The sequence below is a fragment of the Diabrotica virgifera genome, chromosome 9, assembly GCF_917563875.1.
Source record: "Diabrotica virgifera virgifera chromosome 9, PGI_DIABVI_V3a".
NCBI lineage: Eukaryota > Metazoa > Arthropoda > Insecta > Coleoptera > Chrysomelidae > Diabrotica > Diabrotica virgifera.
In genome coordinates, this window is record NC_065451.1 from 152,089,092 (window position 1) to 152,109,677 (window position 20,586).

Here is a 20,586-nt window from a genome sequence, read left to right on the forward strand (position 1 = left end):
AATTAATAGTAGAATAGACACATTAGAAGAAAAACAAAGCTATTTAGATAATAAACTAGAACAGCAACAAAATGATTTAAAGCAACAACAAGATGATTTAAAATCTAGTTTAGAAAGACAAATAGTTATGTTAGAACGAAAAATTAATACCCAAGCTTCTTTATCTCGTATTGTTTCAGTAACGAATGTCGAATCTGAAACAGCCCCTTCATCTTCACATCCCCTAAATCTTCTTGAATCAGGCACAATCAGAAATAGCAAAATTTTGAAACCACCCACCTTCGATGGCCAAACAGCATGGGAAACGTATCGTTTCCAATTTGAAGCTGCAGCTAAAGCAAATGGCTGGACTGAAAGAGAAATGGCAGCTTCCTTGGTGGTGTCGCTTCGAGGTCAGGCAGCAACCGTCCTTCAATTTCTTCCTCAGGATTCACCTAGTTATGACTCACTTGTTCAAGCTTTAGAAACAAGATATGGCCAACAACATCTGAAGCAGGTTTTTCAAAGTCAGCTTAAAGTTCGGTATCAAAAACATAACGAGAGCCTACAAGAATTTGAAGCTGATATTAAAAGATTACTACATTTGGCATACCCTCAGGCACCTAAAGATTTTCTTGAACAAATCGGTATACAGGCATTCATAGACGGACTACATGATATCGAAATGCAACAGGCTCTCCGATTACAACACCACAAAACGCTAAATGGAGCCCTAGTTTCAGCCCAGGAGTTTGAAGCGGCTAAAAGTATTTCAAGATCTCGCCCAAGATTAAAAGAAATAAGATTTCGAGAAGATGAACAAGTCCCTACCACAGATAATCAACAACCTATTTTGTCCCAGATGTTGAACATACTCCAAAATCTTCAACAAAATCAACAAAAAGCTCAAAATCAAAACAGAAGATGTTTTAACTGCGGAAGAATTGGACATTTGCAGGTCAATTGTAGAAGTGGATCCCAAGCGAGAAAAGAAGAATACAATAATGATGTCAGAAGGTCGCCTAGATCGACATCCAGAAGCCCATCATACAGTCCTACTAGAAATATTAGTAGAGATAGGTATGTAAGAAGTCGATCTCCTACAACTGACCACAGATATTCAAACAATCTACGGAACTGTCATAACAATATATTAATTTATTGATATTTATTTATTAATAACAAACGGGACAAACAAACTTTCAAAATTATACACGAATGCAGCAAAAAAGAAAAACATAATATACAAATATTACCTCTATTACTATCTATATAAAATTATAAATAAAAATAAAATAATAAATTAATACAATAAAGTAGATACACATTTATTGAAACAATGTATGGCTACTGTAATAACAAATCATCTGAAGTAATTAACCGCCCTGTATTTATATCTAATGACCAAATGAACAGTATGTATGAACACTATGTAAAAATTCGAATATTTCGAGTAACTGTGCAATAGAGTACTTTGAATTCTATAAAAATCTGATACATATATTCCAATTGTTTGAAAGACAATGTGTTCATATTTCAATGATAATAAATATAAATATAAAAAATTTGAATAATCCAACTAAGAAAATAAGTTGGATTAAACGTATTCAAAACAACACCATATCGACATAATGTACCTACATTGTTTAAAATATTATTTTTTAAGCAATGGTACCTTAATTTATTATACCTCCCAGTTACAGAAATAAGACGAATTGCAAATTTCTATATACCTACATAAATACCATACAGTTAATACCGTTGGGTATTAATTGTATTCTATGAACTATGCGGGTGGATATTGACCATCAAATACGGAGAATTGTTTGAATTCTGCACTTGAAGACAATAACGACCCTTTCAGGTAAAAATTCAACGAAACTGTAGAACTTTGTAGAAGCATTGATTATAAACCAACCAATAGTTATTAATCAATGGTAGAAGATCGTAAATTATCAAAAAAAAAATATTTAAAATTGGATAGAAAATATACAGGAGGTATCAAATAATCGAAAAATGTGCTAAAATGCAAATATGTATAATGACAAAATTCTAAAGAAATTTTTTGTTTATTAAAATAAGGTTTGCACAACACAACACAAAAATTAAAAATCTCACTGTTTAAAATGTTTGGATGTCATCCTCCTCGGCGTTTGTCCTCTTCTAGGCCATCGAGAATCCATAGGCTATGTCCAGACGGTGGTAGCAGAGTCTGAATGCTCTTCGGCGTTCAGTTACCAGAAAGTGACTGGCTACCCCGGGAAACTCGAAACTCCATGAGCTTTATGGGGTTGATGACTTCCAAAACTCCCCATCCGGTCGAGGAATCGGGAACATGGACTGCTTAGGCACTTCAGAAAAACTTCAGGAACAGGAATCCTCAGCGTAGTTGATGTTGGGCGCCTCATATAGGGGCACATTATAATCCATTGGATGGACCTATGCATTGATGCTCTAAATGGCCCGATGAGGCAGCCGGACGCTGTGTTATGCTGTGAAACAGCGTCTTCATTTCTTTACATAATATGTAGTATATTTATAATATTATACAATTCGTATAAATAGGTAGGTATAATATAATTTCTTAAATTATGAAAATAAGTGGTTGATGAATAAAACTCTAGGCGGGAGCCCTAACGACGACAACGACTGAGAGATCAGCTCTTCGAACTCGAACTGATATCGGTGAATCGAAAATCTATCGCCTATCGTTATATTTTTTTGAACAGAGAAACCAGGTAGTGGGGGCGATTTTCAGACGTCCAGAAATCGTCCGTATTTCGTCCAGTAGAAGGACGTCCAACATCGGACGTCCGAAGGACGTACATATTTAGTCCACCGAAGGACGTTCATATTTATTCCACCCGAATTACGTCCAAAGGACATCCATTTATAGTCCATAGACATTAGGACTAAAACTGGACCTATTTTGGGTACGTATATCTTCAACTTCAAAAAGATGCTCTCAAGATTCATCTGTATAGTACGGATACATTGATAAAAATTATATTTTTGCTTATTAGAATTACATAATTAGCAAACTTATGTTATCTTGGTAACTAGAATAATAAAACATTGTAACAAATAATTTACAAATAAGATTTTCACACTTTACAAAAAAGAAAACATGTTTTGGATATTAAACTGTACAATTTTGAATTAAATATGATTATCTTTTCGATTTAAACTATTTTATTAACATAATTAAGTTAATATTTTATTGAATTATTTTGCTATTTGATCCCGTAATTCGTAGGTATAATATGTCCAATATGGACGATCAGAAAACGTTCGTATTTCGTCCAGTACGGACGTCCAAAGGACGTTCATATTTTAGTCCACCGAAGGACGTACATATTTAGTCCACCGAAGGACGTCCAACGTCGGACGTCCGTTTTTAGTCCATGGACGTTAGGACCAAAAATGGACCTATTTTGGACGTCGTGTGCTATTAGGGATATTTTAAGAACGAAGACATCGAAGAGAATCCAAAAATGTAAAAATATACAGGGTGTACCATTAAAAAAACGAAGTTATAAGCAACTTCCGGTATAACCGGAAGTTGCAAAGAGATGAAAATATTTTCATTTAATAGATCATCCTCCAAAACCCCTTTATTCCAATTTTCATGATTCTGTTGCCTTTAGTTCTCGAGATATTTCTAATAGGCCCTTTATTTGCCTCACCCTGTATTATATATACCACCGACTATTTCACTAGACTGTTTTAACTGATAAAACGGCATAGCAACGCATCGTTTTCTACTGACAAAACTCCTTAGCGACGTGATTTCTCAGCGACAAAATTATGACAGATCCGTCACGGAAGTGTCTGGTAATAACAAATAAATAAAGATTATATTTCGTTGATATGGTGCATTAATTGTCTCGTGAAATAGTCTTGTCGAATATCATTCGAGAGAAAATTATTTACCGGCAAAATTTTCTCCTGGTTTCATTCAAGTTCGTTGCCTTTTGGTAATTTTCGCTTATGAAATTTTGACAAAATCACTCGACTGACGTCTCGTGATTTAAGTCAAAATTTAATTCGCGAAAATTGCCAGGCAACAAACTTTCATACCAGTCGAAAATATTACCGGCAAAATTTTCTCTCTTGTGATATTATATACGATTATTTCATTCATAGGAGATTCTGACCAATAGAAAGCTACAAAAATCTGAATTAAATCGATAATTTTTGATAATCTCCCGTCGTTAAGTATATTACGTCAGATGCCCTTCGTTGCTACGAAAAGATACATTCAGTGACATTAATGACAATTAATGTTTTAAAAATTATAAAAGTGATGACTTTCAATCGTCAAATATTGATAAAAACTGTGTGTTTAATGGTACTTACATAAATAAATTACAATAAAATTTTGGTTTTGAACAGTTTTATTCATGAAATAATCGCAACAAATTGCACTCGACCTCTGAAATTAATATAGAATTTTTGCTCTCGTGACACTTTGACATAATTTCACTCGCCTTCGGCTCGTGAAATTAAAAGTGTCACTCGGGAAAAATTCAATAATTTCAGAGCTCTTATGCAATTACTACTGATAATAGGCCCGTTTCGCGATTCAAGTTTATATAGGCAACACAAATTACACGCCGCTAATATTCGGGTCAGATCATGATCTAGAATCGAGTGACGATTTCTCATCATAGAGGTATATATTAACATAGAGGGAGCCTACCTTCCGCGCTTCCTGACGACAAGATCTCAAGGACTGGTTTGCTGCATCTCCTTCTAACACATTGTATCGAGAATCTATAATGACTTTCAGTGTGAATATAGGCACGGAAGAGGAGGACAACTGTAGCAGCTTTACTATGCGTAAGAGTGAAACAGCACTAATCCAAATAAAAAAGATGGTGTCGTCACTTCGCTCTGAATGACACTCTCTCTATGCTAATATTTAACTCTATGTTTCTCATTTGCATTTGATCATTCATTTGAACTACTGTGTACTGTGGTAGGTGCTCTGTGCTTCTATTTATATTTACATATCCAACGAACTGTCAAGTCAATTACTGAAACTGAAATTATTAATAAAAAAATATATGTACATATTATTTAATATTCATATTATTATTTCAATTTAATATGGATTGTAATGAAAATATTAAGGATTCTAGAAACCAAGAAATGTTAACATATATTAAAGATGAAGGAGATTCCCTAAAGAAATATAGCAATAAGCAAGTTAAATCTGAACTAGATGAATACCACTTTGAAAGCAGTTCTGGACAAGAGTCTGTATTAGATGAGTATTGTACAGATAATATTAAAATAGAAAACCATGTTGTAGAAGGTGTATCCAATGAAATTAAAATTGAAATAAAAAACGAACTGGAAGAGTATAGCATTGGTAGGAAACTAATTTCTCTTCTTCATTTTTAATTATCTTGTGTCATGAATGTGATATTTCACATTCCACTGAAATACTGAATAGAATATGACTTTAGGTTTATCTACACTGCCCGTCATAGAAAATGAGCACCCTAAAAAATGGTTCATTTTTGATGTCGCGTATCTCCTTAACCTCTTGTCCGATTTAAGTGATTTTTTGAATAATATGTTATAGCGTTATTCTTTGTCAATATCCTTGTAATAATATTTTTGCTAAACAGGTAAATTTTCATTGTATACCGGGTGTACGAATCAAACTGTGTTTTTTTCTCAAAGTTCGCAACACCCTGTGGAATGTTCTAGCCTTTATAAAATACAGAAATGAAATCCCTATTATAGCCTCAGGTTTTCTGAACATTCTGTTTTTTGATTCATTCTCTTATGTTGGATAATACAAAAGTTATGTACTTTAACAACTAGTCATGTTCTTCATCAGTATAGGTTGTTTGTAAATAAGTGCGACAAACTTTAAGGGGCAATTCTGCATGAAACAATAATGACAGTTTGCTTTATAAACTTATGTTCACAAATTCTTTGTTTACGAGATACGGGATGTTAAATTTTTTTTACAAACGATTTATTTACGATTTATTTTATTGCCCTGAAACCGGTTGAGATATGCAAATGAAATTTGGTAGGTTTTAAGAGATACTTATTGCGAATTTTTTGACTTGCAATCAAGAATTTTATATTCACTATTGGCGTGCATATCGGTAATATGACCGATCACATTACCCGTATGCACGCCAATGGTGAATATCAAATTTTTAATTGTATGTCGAAAAATGTGAAATAACTACGTCTTAAAACCCACCAAATTTGATTTGCATATCTCAACCGGTTTTAAAGCAATAAATAAATCATCAGTTTGTAAGAAAGAATTAAACATCCCGTATCTCGCAAACAAAACATTTGCAGACATACGATTATAAAGCAAACTGTCATTATTTTTTAATGCAGAATTACCCCTTAAAGTCTGTCGCACTTGTTTAGAAACACCCTGTACTGAAAAAGAACATGGCTAATTGTTAAAGTACCTAACTTTTGTATTATCCAACATAAGCGAATGGATCAAAAAACATAATGTTAAGAAAACCTGAGGCTATAGTTGGGTTTTAATTTCAGTATTTTATAAATGCTAGGATATTCCACAGGGTGTTGCGAACTTTGAGAAAAAAACACAGTATGATTTGTACACCCGGTATACAATGAAAATTTACCTGTTTAGCAAAAATATTATTACAGAGATATTGACAAAGAACAAGGCTATAACATAGTCAAAAAATCACTTAAATGATCGGACAATAGGTTTAGGAGATACGCTACCTCAAAAATTACCCATTTTTTAGGGTGACTTTTTTCTATGGCAGTTTATATGGATTAAACTAATATTAAGGGAAACGGAACATAATGCAAAATTTTGAGGCTGTTAAAATTTTCAATGCGTTTTAAATGTATTCACTTTTTCGATTCCTGAGAAAACTAATAAGTATTTTTGGAAAATTTAAACGCAGAATGAAAGACTACTTTATTACCGAAGGCAGAAAGTCCATTAGAATACAGAAAAAGTTTCTTTTCAATGAAATATTTGCAATTGAAAATCACACCAAATTTTCTCTTTTTCGTTCAATGTTTTTTATTTTGAAAACAATATTGTATACTTTGTATACAATTAATTTGATGCCAATCACATAGTATGTATACAATGGGAGATCCACTAAATTATCATTTCCATCTACAATCACTCCACTCAATTTTTTCCGGCTTAATCCTATTTTATCGTGTCTCATACCAGTAAAAGAATTAAAAATTAAATTTTTTAAATAATAAACTTCTTACATGTAAACCAAGCAGTGCCGGATTAATGGGGGGGCTATGGGACTATTAGCCCCAGGCGGTACGTCGCTCCCATCACGTTTTAATTCTATATGTGGATATTTCAAATTTATGGGGTTGATTTTCCGAAATAGCATGGTAATAAAACTTCGTCTCGTCACCGATAAGAGATCCGTGCCTGCGGTAGCAGGTCGCACAAAAACACGTTTCATGTTTCCGGGAAATCGGCCAGCGCCACTGCGCCTGGTGGCAGCGTCGCAGCGTGTCCGGCTCCAACACGCCATGTCGTCAGTCGTGTTAGCGCAGTTTTCGAGACTAGTCTCAAATTTTACTTATTTATTAGCGAAGTGTTTTCGTGACGTTTCTAAAAAATGAGCGGAAAGGAAGGAGGTGCATTTTGGAAACGACAAAAGTTAGAAAATCAACAAAAATTAAATGCAGTATTAAAAAAAACCCAAGATTCAGTTTTTTACCAAATCCAGACAAGATAGTGTACCAACGAGCACTTCTTTTCAAGACGATCCAATTGCAACAGTTTCAGATGTTTTAGAAGGTTGGTTTATTTGACTGTTTTAGTTACTTTTTTAATAAAATAAAAGTTGCAGTAGGATCTTTATCACGTCGAGATGATTCATCCACAGCAAATTCAGACCCACTTTGTGATATCGAGTTACATCCTGAAAAGAGTTCTCCTGAACGTCAAATTCTAGTCGAAAGTGGTGTTCATCGAGTTGATTTACAAGATCCAAAATTCTGGCCAAGAAATTTTGTAGATGAAGTGCTGACAGAATTCAAAACACAGGATCATAATTCTTTAGACTTTGAGTCTTCAAAAAGAAAAATAGGAAAACAAAACAAGTACTGCACTAAATCACTATTCTATAAAGTTTTAAAGAATGGTGAAAAAATTCGGCGTGACTGGTTAGTTTATTCCAAAAGCACAGGCTGTTTGAACATGCTTTCAAACAATTGGAATGGGACGCCAAAGGAATAAATGTCGACGGTGAAAGGCTCTCCCACCTACGATTCGCAGACGACATAGTTCTTATAACAGACAACTTAAAAGAGATTAGAACTATGCTTACTGAGTTAGATGCCGCCTGTAAAAAAGTTGGTTTAAACGTAAATTTTGGAAAGACACGTCAACGAAATAGCATTGGTCCATAAATATAAATACTTAGGGCATGAAATCCAAATTGCCAGGGACAACCTAACTGCTGAATTACAGAGAAGGATTACCTTAGCATGGGCCGCATATGGAGCTCTATCAGACATTTTCAAGAGCAACTTGCCAAATTATTTGAAAAGGAAGACGTTCAACCAATGTGTGCTTCCAGTCATGACTTACGGCGCTGAAACATTATCGTTAACCCAGGCCACAGCAACGAAACTTAGAGTGGCCCAAAGAAGAATGGAACGGTCACTACTTGGACTGACTCTCAGAGACAGGGTCAGAAACGAAGAAATCAGGAGAAGGACAGGCGTCACAGATGTCATAGAGCGAGTAGCATGGCTGAAGTGGAATTGGGCGGGCCATGTAGCCAGAATGAAGGACGGGAGGTGGACCCAAAAAATTACAGTGTGGAGACCAAGAGAAGAAGTAGAGGTAGACCACCTACACGATGGGCAGACGACGTCAAAAGGATTGCTGGGAATTGGTTGCAGAAAGCCCAAACCGACAAAATTGGAAGAAATTAGGGGAGGCCTATGTTCAACTTTGGATTCAGAAGGCTGGATGATGATGATGATGATGACAGGCTCTTTATTTTGCTTATATTTTTGACTATTTTCAAGCGAAAATTGCACTTTTTCCTTTTGTACTGGATTTGACGACTGGAAAAAGGCTAAAGAAAAATGTGACGGTCATGAAAGGTCAGTCGTTCATTTAGAACATCTTAAAAATTTAATTTCAAGAAATTCATTAAGTATACGAAAGATCAACTCACAGTGCTACTTTCATGATGGAGCTTTTGCATAAAAATAATATAATTGCAACCTTCCCAAACGTAGAAATAGCACTAAGAATCTTCTTCTCGTTGATGGTTACTAACGCAACTGGTGAAACATTTTCCGCTTTAAAATGGGTCAAAAAATATTTGAGAAATACGATGACGGAAGAAACATTAAATTCGTTCGCTGTTTTAAATATTAATAATGATCGGCTTACAAAATTAGATTTTAATAAAATCATCGATCTGTTTGCAAGTAGGAAGTCCAGGAAAATTTGTAAATAATTATGTTAATTTACTTTCTAAGTTGTGAGTTTGTGTCTTTGTGGCTTTTTTGTATATGTGTAATAAATTACCTAATAATATTAAAATAGTTTTAATGAATTGTTAACCTCAGACGCATCTATACCTACTGGAGAGTGGCGGTATAGTATTTAGCCCCCGGCGGTCCATGAACAAAATCCGGCACTGAAACCAAGTAAATATAAAGTAACATAAAGCTTTAATTTATTTTGCTTAATAAAGTAACCAATATTTTTACCAATTTTATAACTAATAAGATAGTTATCGCTCACCCTAGCCTAGCTCAGATTCCCAAGGTGTATGTTCATCTTGTCCTAATCAAAAATATGAACAATAAAGATCTGAAGGAAGTGAAAATATAGTACAGTGGAACCTCGATAAGTCGGATTAATCGGGACCGCGGCCTATCCGGGTTATCGAAAATCCGGGTTAGCCGGAGAATATGGTAAAAATTATTAATAAAATACGGTGTACTTACAAATAAACCCCATCATAATTGCAAAACATGAAATACATATGCATAGTACATCTAAATTACGTACAGTTGTATACAGTATTGTTCATTTCTTGCTGAAAAACTCAGTCAAACTCAGTGAAAAAAATGTTTTTTCTGATGAAAATCGGTCCGGGTTAGCCGGATTTCCGGGTTATCGGAGGCCGACTTATCGGGGTTCCACTGTATGTCAATATGTCAAAGTGTGTAAATAATTTATTTCTTTAGCCGAGTGCTCTACTACTCCGCTTTTTTTGAAAAATGGCTTTGGCGGAGCCAATTAGGCAGACTTGTTTGTGATTGATTGCAGATTCATAGTCATAAATGTCTTATTTCATAACATAAGTACATACTACAATATTATTTTTAGATACATAGGTACATTGTGTTGCTTTTTTTTATTTTGTTTTTTTTAAATTATTTTAGTGTTTTTTTTATGTATTATTTTACTATGTGTTTTTTATATATTTTTTTTCTTTTTTTTTTAATTTTTTCAAACCACATTAACAAATTATGCCTAGTTAGTAGGTATATATTACATTTACAACTTGTATTTACATAATTTAACATGTTTATAAATGAGATGAAGAATTTCCATCTCATTTGTAAATATTAAATTATTAAGGTTTATTGGAAAAAACATTTTAAATTTTTTAATTCCTTATAAAGGTCGTTTATATTATTTATTTGTAAATGACATTCTAATATGACATGTGTTAGATCTCCGATTTTGCCACAAGTACAATTAGGAGTATCTGACAAGCCGATTCTATGCATGTAAGATGGCGTAAGAGCATGATTGGCTCTCAGCCGATTAATGGTCTTTATAAAATGTCTATTATATTCTGTGTAAAACCATCTTCCTGAGAATATCCTAGGGTTACAATGAGCAAAATTTGAGCCAGTATTACATTCTCTGTAATACATTTGCCAATTATTTTTAAGTTTTTGTCTGCTAAAAGTATCGATATCTGAAGCTGGAATTAAATTTTTGTGTATTTTTTCTCCGATCATATAAGCTGATTTTGCAGAATTGTCAACTATTTCATTGCCTTTTATTCCAGAATGGCCCTTAATCCAAGCAATTGTTACATTTACTCCCAATAGGGAACTTGCATAAATTTTTAAATTCGAAAAAAATGTTATAAATCACAACAGAACATAATTTAAAACATGTATCAAAGATAAAAAAGTTTTGTTTGTCTTTCGTTTGGCCCCTAAAGACGATTAAAAATTCAAATTAAAACAGGTGGTCCAAAATGCGTCGTGACGTCACTTGGTTTTGCATGTACATTTTTCCAATAAAGTAAACAGAATTTTAAATTAGACGTTATAAACGTCAGTAGAAAATACATTTATGTCACGTTACAAGTGTTTTTGATCGTTAGACCTATTCATAGAAAATTTGTACTTTTACAAAATGGTTTTATTTTCAATAGTAAACCTTCGTTCCTTTCCTTCAAAAACAGTATAAAACTACAATTTTAACAAACTGGTATATATTATTACAATGATATACGATAAATGTCATTAGAATATAAATATTTTTGACTTATTCCACGACGATGAGCTTGCCAAATACCCAAGTAGGTGGAGGCCAATAAACTAAAGAAGGAGAAGAAGAATATACCTAAATATAAGGTTGTGTCTAGGTATACGCTAACGTGTACGCAAATAAAAAAGTTAGTGTCAGTGATTTCTTATTTTTTATTTGTTTAGTGTTTGTTTTTAAATTAACTACGGAGTGTGGACAATTATTTAGTTCTTTAATGAGTTTAAGAACATTTTAAAACAGTACGAAAAAGATAAGAGACTATAAATTAATATATATATTTTTTTAGTTATAAATGAAATAGTATTACCGTAAAAGATTAAAATATAAGGAAGACCTAAAGCTTTCACAATAATAATTAAATTGTTCTGAAGCTATTATCCTTGTGGCATTTTTGTAATCAACTATTCTAAATGAGAACTAAGCCACAATTTAACTAAAAAATTGATTTTATTAACGTTTCGACTTCTAAACCGGATGTCGTTGTCAAAATACAAAATATTATTAAATTAAACAAAAATGTTGTTGCTTAGTAAAAAATTTTTTCTAATAATTTATTTAATCTGACTAATTTTTGTATTTTGACAATGACATCCGATTTGGACGTCTAAACGTTAATAAAATATTTTTTTTAGTTAAATTTTGGCTTATTTTGCATTTATAATAGTTGATTATAATAATTCACTTACGTATAAAAATTATTTTAACAATATTTTGTACCTACATGTCATGTAAACTAAATACATATAATTATTTTGCTAACCTAAATATATACTTTTATATTATACATTGATTTATTACAATTATGTTTGAAACATCTGAATAGTTCTGCTTCCCTTCCCCAAATATGTTTCTATCAAACAAATACTAAACATATCAAAATAGCATGTACCAAAATATATAGTCACTGCGCAAGCTAAATAATGACGTCACTGGCTTGATGAAGTTTAATTCGCGTCTACCTAACTTTTTTATTTGCGTACACGTTATCGTGTACCTAGACACAGCGAAATATAACCATAATAAAAACTAATGCAAAACTATGTGACGTCACGGGCCGTTTGAACTACTTTATACCGCAGAAGACTTTAAATATGTATTTCTAAGTTATTACGAGTTTTTGAAGCGTGAAATTTTGGAAATCTCATTTTTAAACAAAACTGAACATTATTATCTAATAAAAAAAAATGTGCAAGTTCCCTATTGTATAGTTTCAAACAGAGTTTTAAGAATATTCAATTCAATGTGGTTTATATGTTTGACTGTTTGAATGTTACTCAATCTGTCCACCACGCTTTTACTATCAGTAAATATAACATAATTACTAGTTGGATTCAGTAGTCAGGGCCGGACTGGCTCATCAAAAAGGCGCCAACCCAAATTCTAAAAAAGGCGCCAACCTAATCTCTGAACTAAGGCGCCCGACCACTCCCCCCTCCTAAACTTTTTTGAAATGCTAATGCATTGAATATTATGGGCCATTCCACGAACATACGCCTATTTTGGAATAATTCGACAACGAATATTTTACTGTGCAACATAGAAAGTACGAAAGTAAATGGCGCTAATAATTATTCCAATAAACAACAATGTAAGTTGCAATTTACTTTCGTTCTTCTTATTTTGCACAGTAAAATATTCGTTGTCGAAGTAATCCAAAACAGGCGTATGTTCGTAGAATAGAGTATACACATTGAATACACATGATAGTAGGTATATTATAGTAATGTCTTATATTTAATTTTATTTAATTTCTATGTTAAAATTGCTGCACTATGGTTTTCCACTGTATCCTATTTTTCACCTTCTCTTTCCAGTCTGTAATTTCCATCGATCCTGTATCGTCCTGAAACTTTTCTTGTCATCTTTTTCTTGGGCTACCTCGTCTTCTTGTCCCAACTGGTCTACTTAGCAGTACCTTCTTTGGCATTCTTGCTCTATCCATTCTCTCGACATGACCTGCCCACATGATTATTTATGCCTTTGTGTATCTTGTTATACTTGGTTTGTTGTAAAGCATCCTTAATTCTTGATTCGTTCTTCTTTGCCAACCGTCTTCTGTATTTTCCCCCGAAAATAGCTTTTCGTACCTTCCGTTCCCACCTCTCTATCATTTCTTCTTGTTTTGTTTAGCACCCATGTCTCACATCCATAGCTGACTGTTGCTCTTATTATGGTTTTGTATATTCTGGTTTTCGTTTTTCTCGATAGGTACTTTGACTTTAATAATTTTTTTAAACTGTCGACCTTTCGGTTACCTTTTAATACCCTGTGCTTTATTCATTTTGCTCGTTATATTAACTTTACTTTGGAATAAAACATTAAGATGCCACAAAAATATAGCTTCAGTTTCCCTTTGGTACCTACTCGTACTCTCTGGAGACTCGAAAGAAATTTTTGAAAAGTGTGGGTAATTTTTCAACTACTGCTACAGAATAATATACTACTACAGAGCCCTCCTACGCCTTCCGACTCCTAACCGCCATTCTTCTCTGTTTAATCACAGACCTGGACTTTCCTCTAGTTCTTTTTCAATTATCTCCCTCCAGCTTCTTCTCGGCCTTCCTCTTTCCCTTCTCCCTTGTGATGTCCACGCCAAAATCTGTTTATGGATCTTGTCATCTGGCATTTTCTGTATATGGCCGTACCATTTTCGTAAGGTCTTCATCTTGTGGAGACTTTTGTTTACACTTTTAAGTATGGTATTGTATATGATCTGTTTGTTCGCTTTAGACATTGTTTGATCCCACAGAATGCCGTTCATCATGGATGACTTTTCTACCTTGTATGTTTCTGTCATTTATAGCAGCATCGAGTATCTCATCTTGAGTTATCTTCATGCCCAGATACTTGTATTCATCACAGTGTTTAATTTCTACCCCATCATCTAATGTAATGGACTTCTTTGTCCCTCCAATACACATTTTTTTTAAACGTTTATTCAGCAATCTGTTAGTTATAAAAATTCTAACAATAAGCATCTTTGGGGTTTGAAATAAAAAAGAATTGACGTTAGAGAGGTCAGTCCAATGACTGGACCTCTAGTATGGAACAAACATGACATTCCGATAATATGCTACATACAAACATACATTTTACATTTACAAACAATACATATATCTAAAATATAAACACAATTACGGTGAGGTATAAAACTTATTTATAAATAAGGTCCAGTGGATTTTTACGTTTTAGTCTGTGAATTTGTTGACTATTATCAAGCAAGTTTATTGCCAGGGCATTTGGATGGCTTTCTAGGCGTTTTATGTACCGAACACTGCACTGAACTATCACTTCACTGATCGTAGGTACTTCTAGATCACGATAAATGTCTTTGTTTGACACGAACCATAAGGCGTCTGTTATAGAGCGTAACACTTTGGATTGCAATCTTTCCATTATGGATATGTTGGATTTTGCTGCTGTACCCCATAGCTGGATCCCATAGGTCCAGACCGGTTTGAATATTGTATTGTATACCAACAGTTTGTTCCGTATAGACAACTTCGATGTTCTGCCTAATATCCAATAATGTTTACGAAATTTTAAATTTAACTGTTGGCGCTTTTTCCATGTATGTGTTCCCCATGTCAAAGTTTTGTCCAGGTGCATACCAAGGTATTTAACGCTTTCGGCTTGTGGAATTGCTTTGTTATTTATTTCTATATTAGGCGATATTTTACGACATTTTGTAAATATGATATATTGTGATTTTGATTAATTGATCTTTATTCGCCATTTCTTTGTCCACTTTTCAATGTTCCAATACACATGGCTTCAGTTTTCTTAATGTTGACTGCGAAGCCCCATTTGTTATATTCTTCTATTAGCTTCCACGCCATGTAACGCAAGTCGTCATGATCCTGAGCAATCAGAATTTGGTCATCAGCGAAACATAAAGTGTATAATGTGGTCTCGTCATTGAGAGGAAATCCCATGCCATTTTTCCACAGCTTGAGTGCTTGTTCCAGAGTTGTTATTCCACTCTGGCTCTCATGGCCTCATATTATAATATAAACAGCGGATATTGATACCTACAAAAGGCGCCCGAAGATCTTCGAGGGCGCCGCGCGTCGTTTCTAAACTATTAACATAAAACTCTGGGTGCCATTTTCGGGCTATGTATGCTGGTCTTTGATTATCTGATACGAGTTGTATTTTGTTGTACTCACTGGCTTCGTTATGTATGGTTCTGGGGCGCAACCATCCTGTATGTATAATGTAGTCAGGCGAAAAGCGCCAGAAGGTCTTCGAGGGCACCGCGTGTCACATCTAAGCTATTAACACAAAACCCTGGATGCCATTTTCGATCTATGTTTGCTGAAAACTGTACCTGTATATTTTAAGCTAATTGTGGGATGTAACACTCTTATATTATTATAACAGAAACGGCGGGTATTGATACCCACAAAAGGCGCCCGAATTTAAGCCCGTATTTAAGCGCCCGTATTTAAGCTATTAACTTAATACCCAGGATGTCATTTCCAAGCTATGTGCGCTAGTCTTTGATTTTCTGATAACTGATACGAGTTGTATTTTTTGTATCCACTGGATTCGTTATGTGTGATTCTGGAGCGCAACAATCCTGTATGTATAATGTAGTAATGCGAAAGGCGCCCGAAGGTCTTCGAGGGCGCCGCGCGTCGCATCTAAGCTATTAACATAAAACACTGAATGTCATTTTCGAGCTATGTGTGCTAGACTTTGATTATCTAATACGAGATATACCTGATACGAGTTGTATTTTGCAACCACACTATTCTCAATTGATCTTTGGTTCAACGAATCTTTGTGTAAAGTTTAAAATAAAAAATTCAGCGTTTAAATTTTTAATGGAATATGAACGAAAGCAAAAGGCGCACCGGCCCGCGGGCCGGTGGGCCGGCGGCCCAGTCCGGGCCTGTCAGTCAGTAGTATATACTGAACAGCAGACATTACTGCTATCATTTCTGCTGTGTATATTGAGCATTCAATAGGTAGGCTATATTGATGATGGTAATTTTTATTTTCGTGGAACACTGCACAGCCCGTTCCATTTGCGTCTTTTGACCCATCAGTAAATATGTACTGAAAATTTGACCATTTCTCTTTAATAAGTATATCAAACATATTTGGGGGTAAATGTGAGTTTGAATAACATGTTTTAACCTTGTTAGAAAATAATGTTTTTGTCATTTCATTGTAGTAAGGCGGAATTTGGCTTTTATAGATAACGTCACTGTACTTTACCGTACTTAGGTAACTTTCTACCAAAGGTATAGATTTTTTAGTTCTCCAGTACCTATGAGTGAGGTCTAAAACTGATAGCTCATGTAGATCTTGAAGGTATTTACATTTTTTGGACAGAATTCGAGTTGTAAATTTATCACTGAGAAATTGGCGGCGTAAATGCAATGGAGGTTCCACTGCTTCATTTTCCATTATTTGGACTGGAGTGGATTTTAAATAACCTAGGCATAATCTCAAACATTTATTTTTTTGAATTTCAAGTTTATTTAGAAGTGTATTGGTCGCTGATCCAAATAAATGACAGTTATAGTCGAAAATGGACCTGATCATGTTACAGTAAAACATCAAAGCGATATTTGGGTCTGCTCCCCAATTTGTTTTACAGAAAGCTCTTAAAATATTTATTGAGTTTTCTGATTTTTTAACAATATGATGAATGTGATCTTTCCATGACAATTTCCTGTCTAGATAGGTACCAGGATACTTAACACAGCTTTTAATAGGAAAATTAAATTTACCAACATTAAGATTGCCTTGTGGAACTCTATGCTTTTTTGTAAAGTAACACACCTCAGTTTTTGTGTCAGAAATTGATAATCCTACTTCTCCATAGCACTGATTTACGATTTCTAATGCGACTTTTAAATTATCCTCACATCTACTTAACAATTTTCCTTCTGTATATAAAACAACATCATCAGCATATTGAAGAATTTTTGTATGGTTAGGTATACTAACTTCAAGATCTATGTTGTACAAGATGTATAAAATCGGGCTTAAAATACTCCCCTGTGGCAATCCAATATTAGTTAGTCGAGGATATGAAAATTCATCATTATTAATTTTTAAATAAGTTAATCTGTTGGAATATAAAGATTTTAAAAAGAGAGCAAATGAACTAGGGATTCCAATATACAACATTTTTTTGTAAAGAATGTCTAAATTAACATTATCAAAAGCAGCGGAAATGTCAAGGAACTCAGCTGCTGTAGACTTATTTCTTGTAAAGTTAAGCTGAATTGACGTAACTAGAGCTGCAGTTGCATCTTGAGTGGACCTAGACTTGCGAAAACCATACTGGGATCTTGGAAGTATACCATCGTGTTCTAACCAATGTTCAAATCTATTTTTTAATTATTCTTTCGAATGTTTTTAAAAGACATGAAGACAAGGAGATAGGTCGGTAAGAACTTGGATCACGGTCTGGTTTTCCAGGTTTTTTAATAGGAATTATCAGGTATTCTTTCCAACTGTTTGGTACTGGTATCTTATTTTTCCAAACATTGTTGAAAATGTTTAGTAGTGAAATTTTATGTTCAATCGGTAAGTTGTAAAACAGCGAATATGACACATTGTCTATACCTGGAGAAGTATTATTTCTTTGTTCAAGGGCTCGATGCAATTCCCATAGATGAAAATTTTCGTCAAAATTGTGGTTTTGTCTGGATACTGTTTGAATATGATCTTATAGGGTGTCGTCATTTGGAACCCATGCCGGAGCAATTTTTCTGTGGAAATCTTGCAACCATGTACTACTCTGCTGTCCTTAGTCAAAACACTGTATCTACAGAGACATCACATGTGAGTAAAATCGATTTCGTATACATTTACACAAGATACGTCATAAGATGCTGTGTGTTTAATGTGTTTTGGCTTAACTTACGTCATTTTTAGTAAGCAAATAAGATAGATATGCACATTTGGGTTATAAATAAGTAAAAATTTAATTTTTTTTCAGATTTTTGCAGATACAGTGTTTTTACTAAGCACGGCAGTACTGAGGTCAGTCAGCTGTCTGTACTAGGCCAAAATGGATAATGATAATTATATACATGATATAAGTTTTATGTGTTTGTGTAACATGTTTGGGGTTGTATGAAGGAAAAAGTGCTTAGCAGTTTTAATGAAAATTTATATTTATACTCTTAAGATGATGCTCATGCTTATCTCAGTGTAGAGGTACTTTTTACTAATTGACCATTATCTCTGATGATGACGTCTATGTTGAAAGCGCTCAGCTAAAGAAAGAAATTATTTACACACGTTGACATACTATATTTTCACTTCCTTCATTCATTCAAGTGTGTACAAACTTATCAGTCTTTCAACTAATAAAGATCTGGATTGAAAGCAAACAAAACAATATTTTAACTAATTCTGTTTATTGTCCAATAAAGATATAATAAAATATGACTTATTAAATTCAATAACATATAATATTCAAAATTCTTGACAAAATTAACAATTCTTGGATTATTCTTGCTTGTTTGCGTTTAATGTCCTCTCTCAAAGATGCTTAGATATGAACCTGGATATTTATTCCTGTTTCATCGACTTCGAAAAAGCGTTCGACAGGGTCCGACATGAAAAACTAATAGAATTATTGAAAAACAGAGATATAGACAGACGAGATTTATGAATTATCATAAATCTGTATTGGAATCAAAAGGCCAATATAAAGATAGAACAACAAGAATCCGAGAATATTGATATAAAGAGAGGGGTAAGACAGGGTTGTGTTCTGTCGCCGCTACTGTTTAACTTATACAGTGAAGCCATATTTCAGGAAGCGGTAGTGGAGCTAAGTGATGGAATCTCTATAACCGGAAGAATAGTAAATAACTTAAGATTCGGTGATGACACCGATATAATGGCAGACACCATGTAATCGCTACAAGAATTGCTAAATAGAATTAACGATTATTGCATTCGATACGGACTAAAAGTAAACAAGAAAAAAACTAAATTTATGATCGTCTCAAAAACAGAACATGGAAATGAAAGGTTAATGATAGAACAAACCCAAATAGAAAAAGTAAAGACATTGTATCCTTAGTCGATGACAAAAATGACCAAAGCAAAGAAATTAAAGTCCGAATTGAAAATATAGTAATGAAACACAGACTTACTCACAATCATTTAATTATACTTTGACGACCGGTTTCGATCTCTACAATATACAGATCATCTTCAGGTCGGCGTTACAAGTAGTTAAATGATGCCGTTACAAGGATTGCGTTGCAACTTAGTTGTTGTCATATTAGTACGTCCAAATTATGCTAATTGGTTTGTTGGGATAGTGATAGGGTAAACAGACATGTTACGTAGGTTAAAACACAGTAAGATTTCGAATTTGGAATGGATCCTGAAGGAAGATGCGTATGTGAAACGGGTGATGTTTTGTTCGAATGGAGAAAGACAATGCTCCAGGAGTTGCGTATTAATTGTAGCAAAGTATGAAATGTTATTCTAGGCTCTTGTACAAATGTGATGGTCTTAGCTCGTAGATGTTATACGATGCGGGCAGAGGTCAAAGCATAGGAAATGACAAATAGGAAATTGTTGTCATAAATTAATCTAATTTAAGATATGTTGTTCTCAGTAAATTAACTGAGGGATGTCATAAGTATAATAATATCATAATATTATACTTATGACATCCCTCAGTTAATTTACTGAGAACAACATATCTTAAATTAGATTAATTTATGACAACAATTTCCTATTTGTCATTTCCTATGCTTTGACCTCTGCCCGCATCGTATAACATCTACGAGCTAAGACCATCACATTTGTACAAGAGCCTAGAATAACATTTCATACTTTGCTACAATTAATACGCAACTCCTGGAGCATTGTCTTTCTCCATTCGAACAAAACATCACCCGTTTCACATACGCATCTTCCTTCAGGATCCATTCCAAATTCGAAATCTTACTGTGTTTTAACCTACGTAACATGTCTGTTTACCCTATCACTATCCCAACAAACCAATTAGCATAATTTGGACGTACTAATATGACAACAACTAAGTTGCAACGCAATCC

At 33.9% G+C, this 20,586-nt stretch overlaps 2 protein-coding genes and 1 long non-coding RNA gene across 8 annotated transcripts in view; 2 read left to right on the forward strand and 1 right to left on the reverse strand.

Annotated features, from left to right (window-relative positions):
* The window catches only part of LOC126892341 (zinc finger protein 729-like), a 418,287-nt gene that overhangs the window by 298,114 nt on the left and 99,587 nt on the right, over window positions 1–20,586 (forward strand). The gene's annotated exons all lie outside the window — the stretch shown is intronic.
* The window catches only part of LOC126892350 (uncharacterized), a 127,908-nt gene that overhangs the window by 8,907 nt on the left and 98,415 nt on the right, over window positions 1–20,586 (reverse strand). The window lies entirely within an intron of this gene.
* The window catches only part of LOC126892344 (zinc finger protein 345-like), a 218,923-nt gene continuing 203,327 nt past the window's right edge, over window positions 4,991–20,586 (forward strand). Inside the window, exon 1 of the mRNA XM_050661867.1 lies at window positions 4,991–5,356. Coding sequence (XP_050517824.1) covers window positions 5,092–5,356 — 265 coding nt within the window. The 5' untranslated portion in view covers window positions 4,991–5,091. The remainder of the gene's footprint in view (window positions 5,357–20,586) is intronic.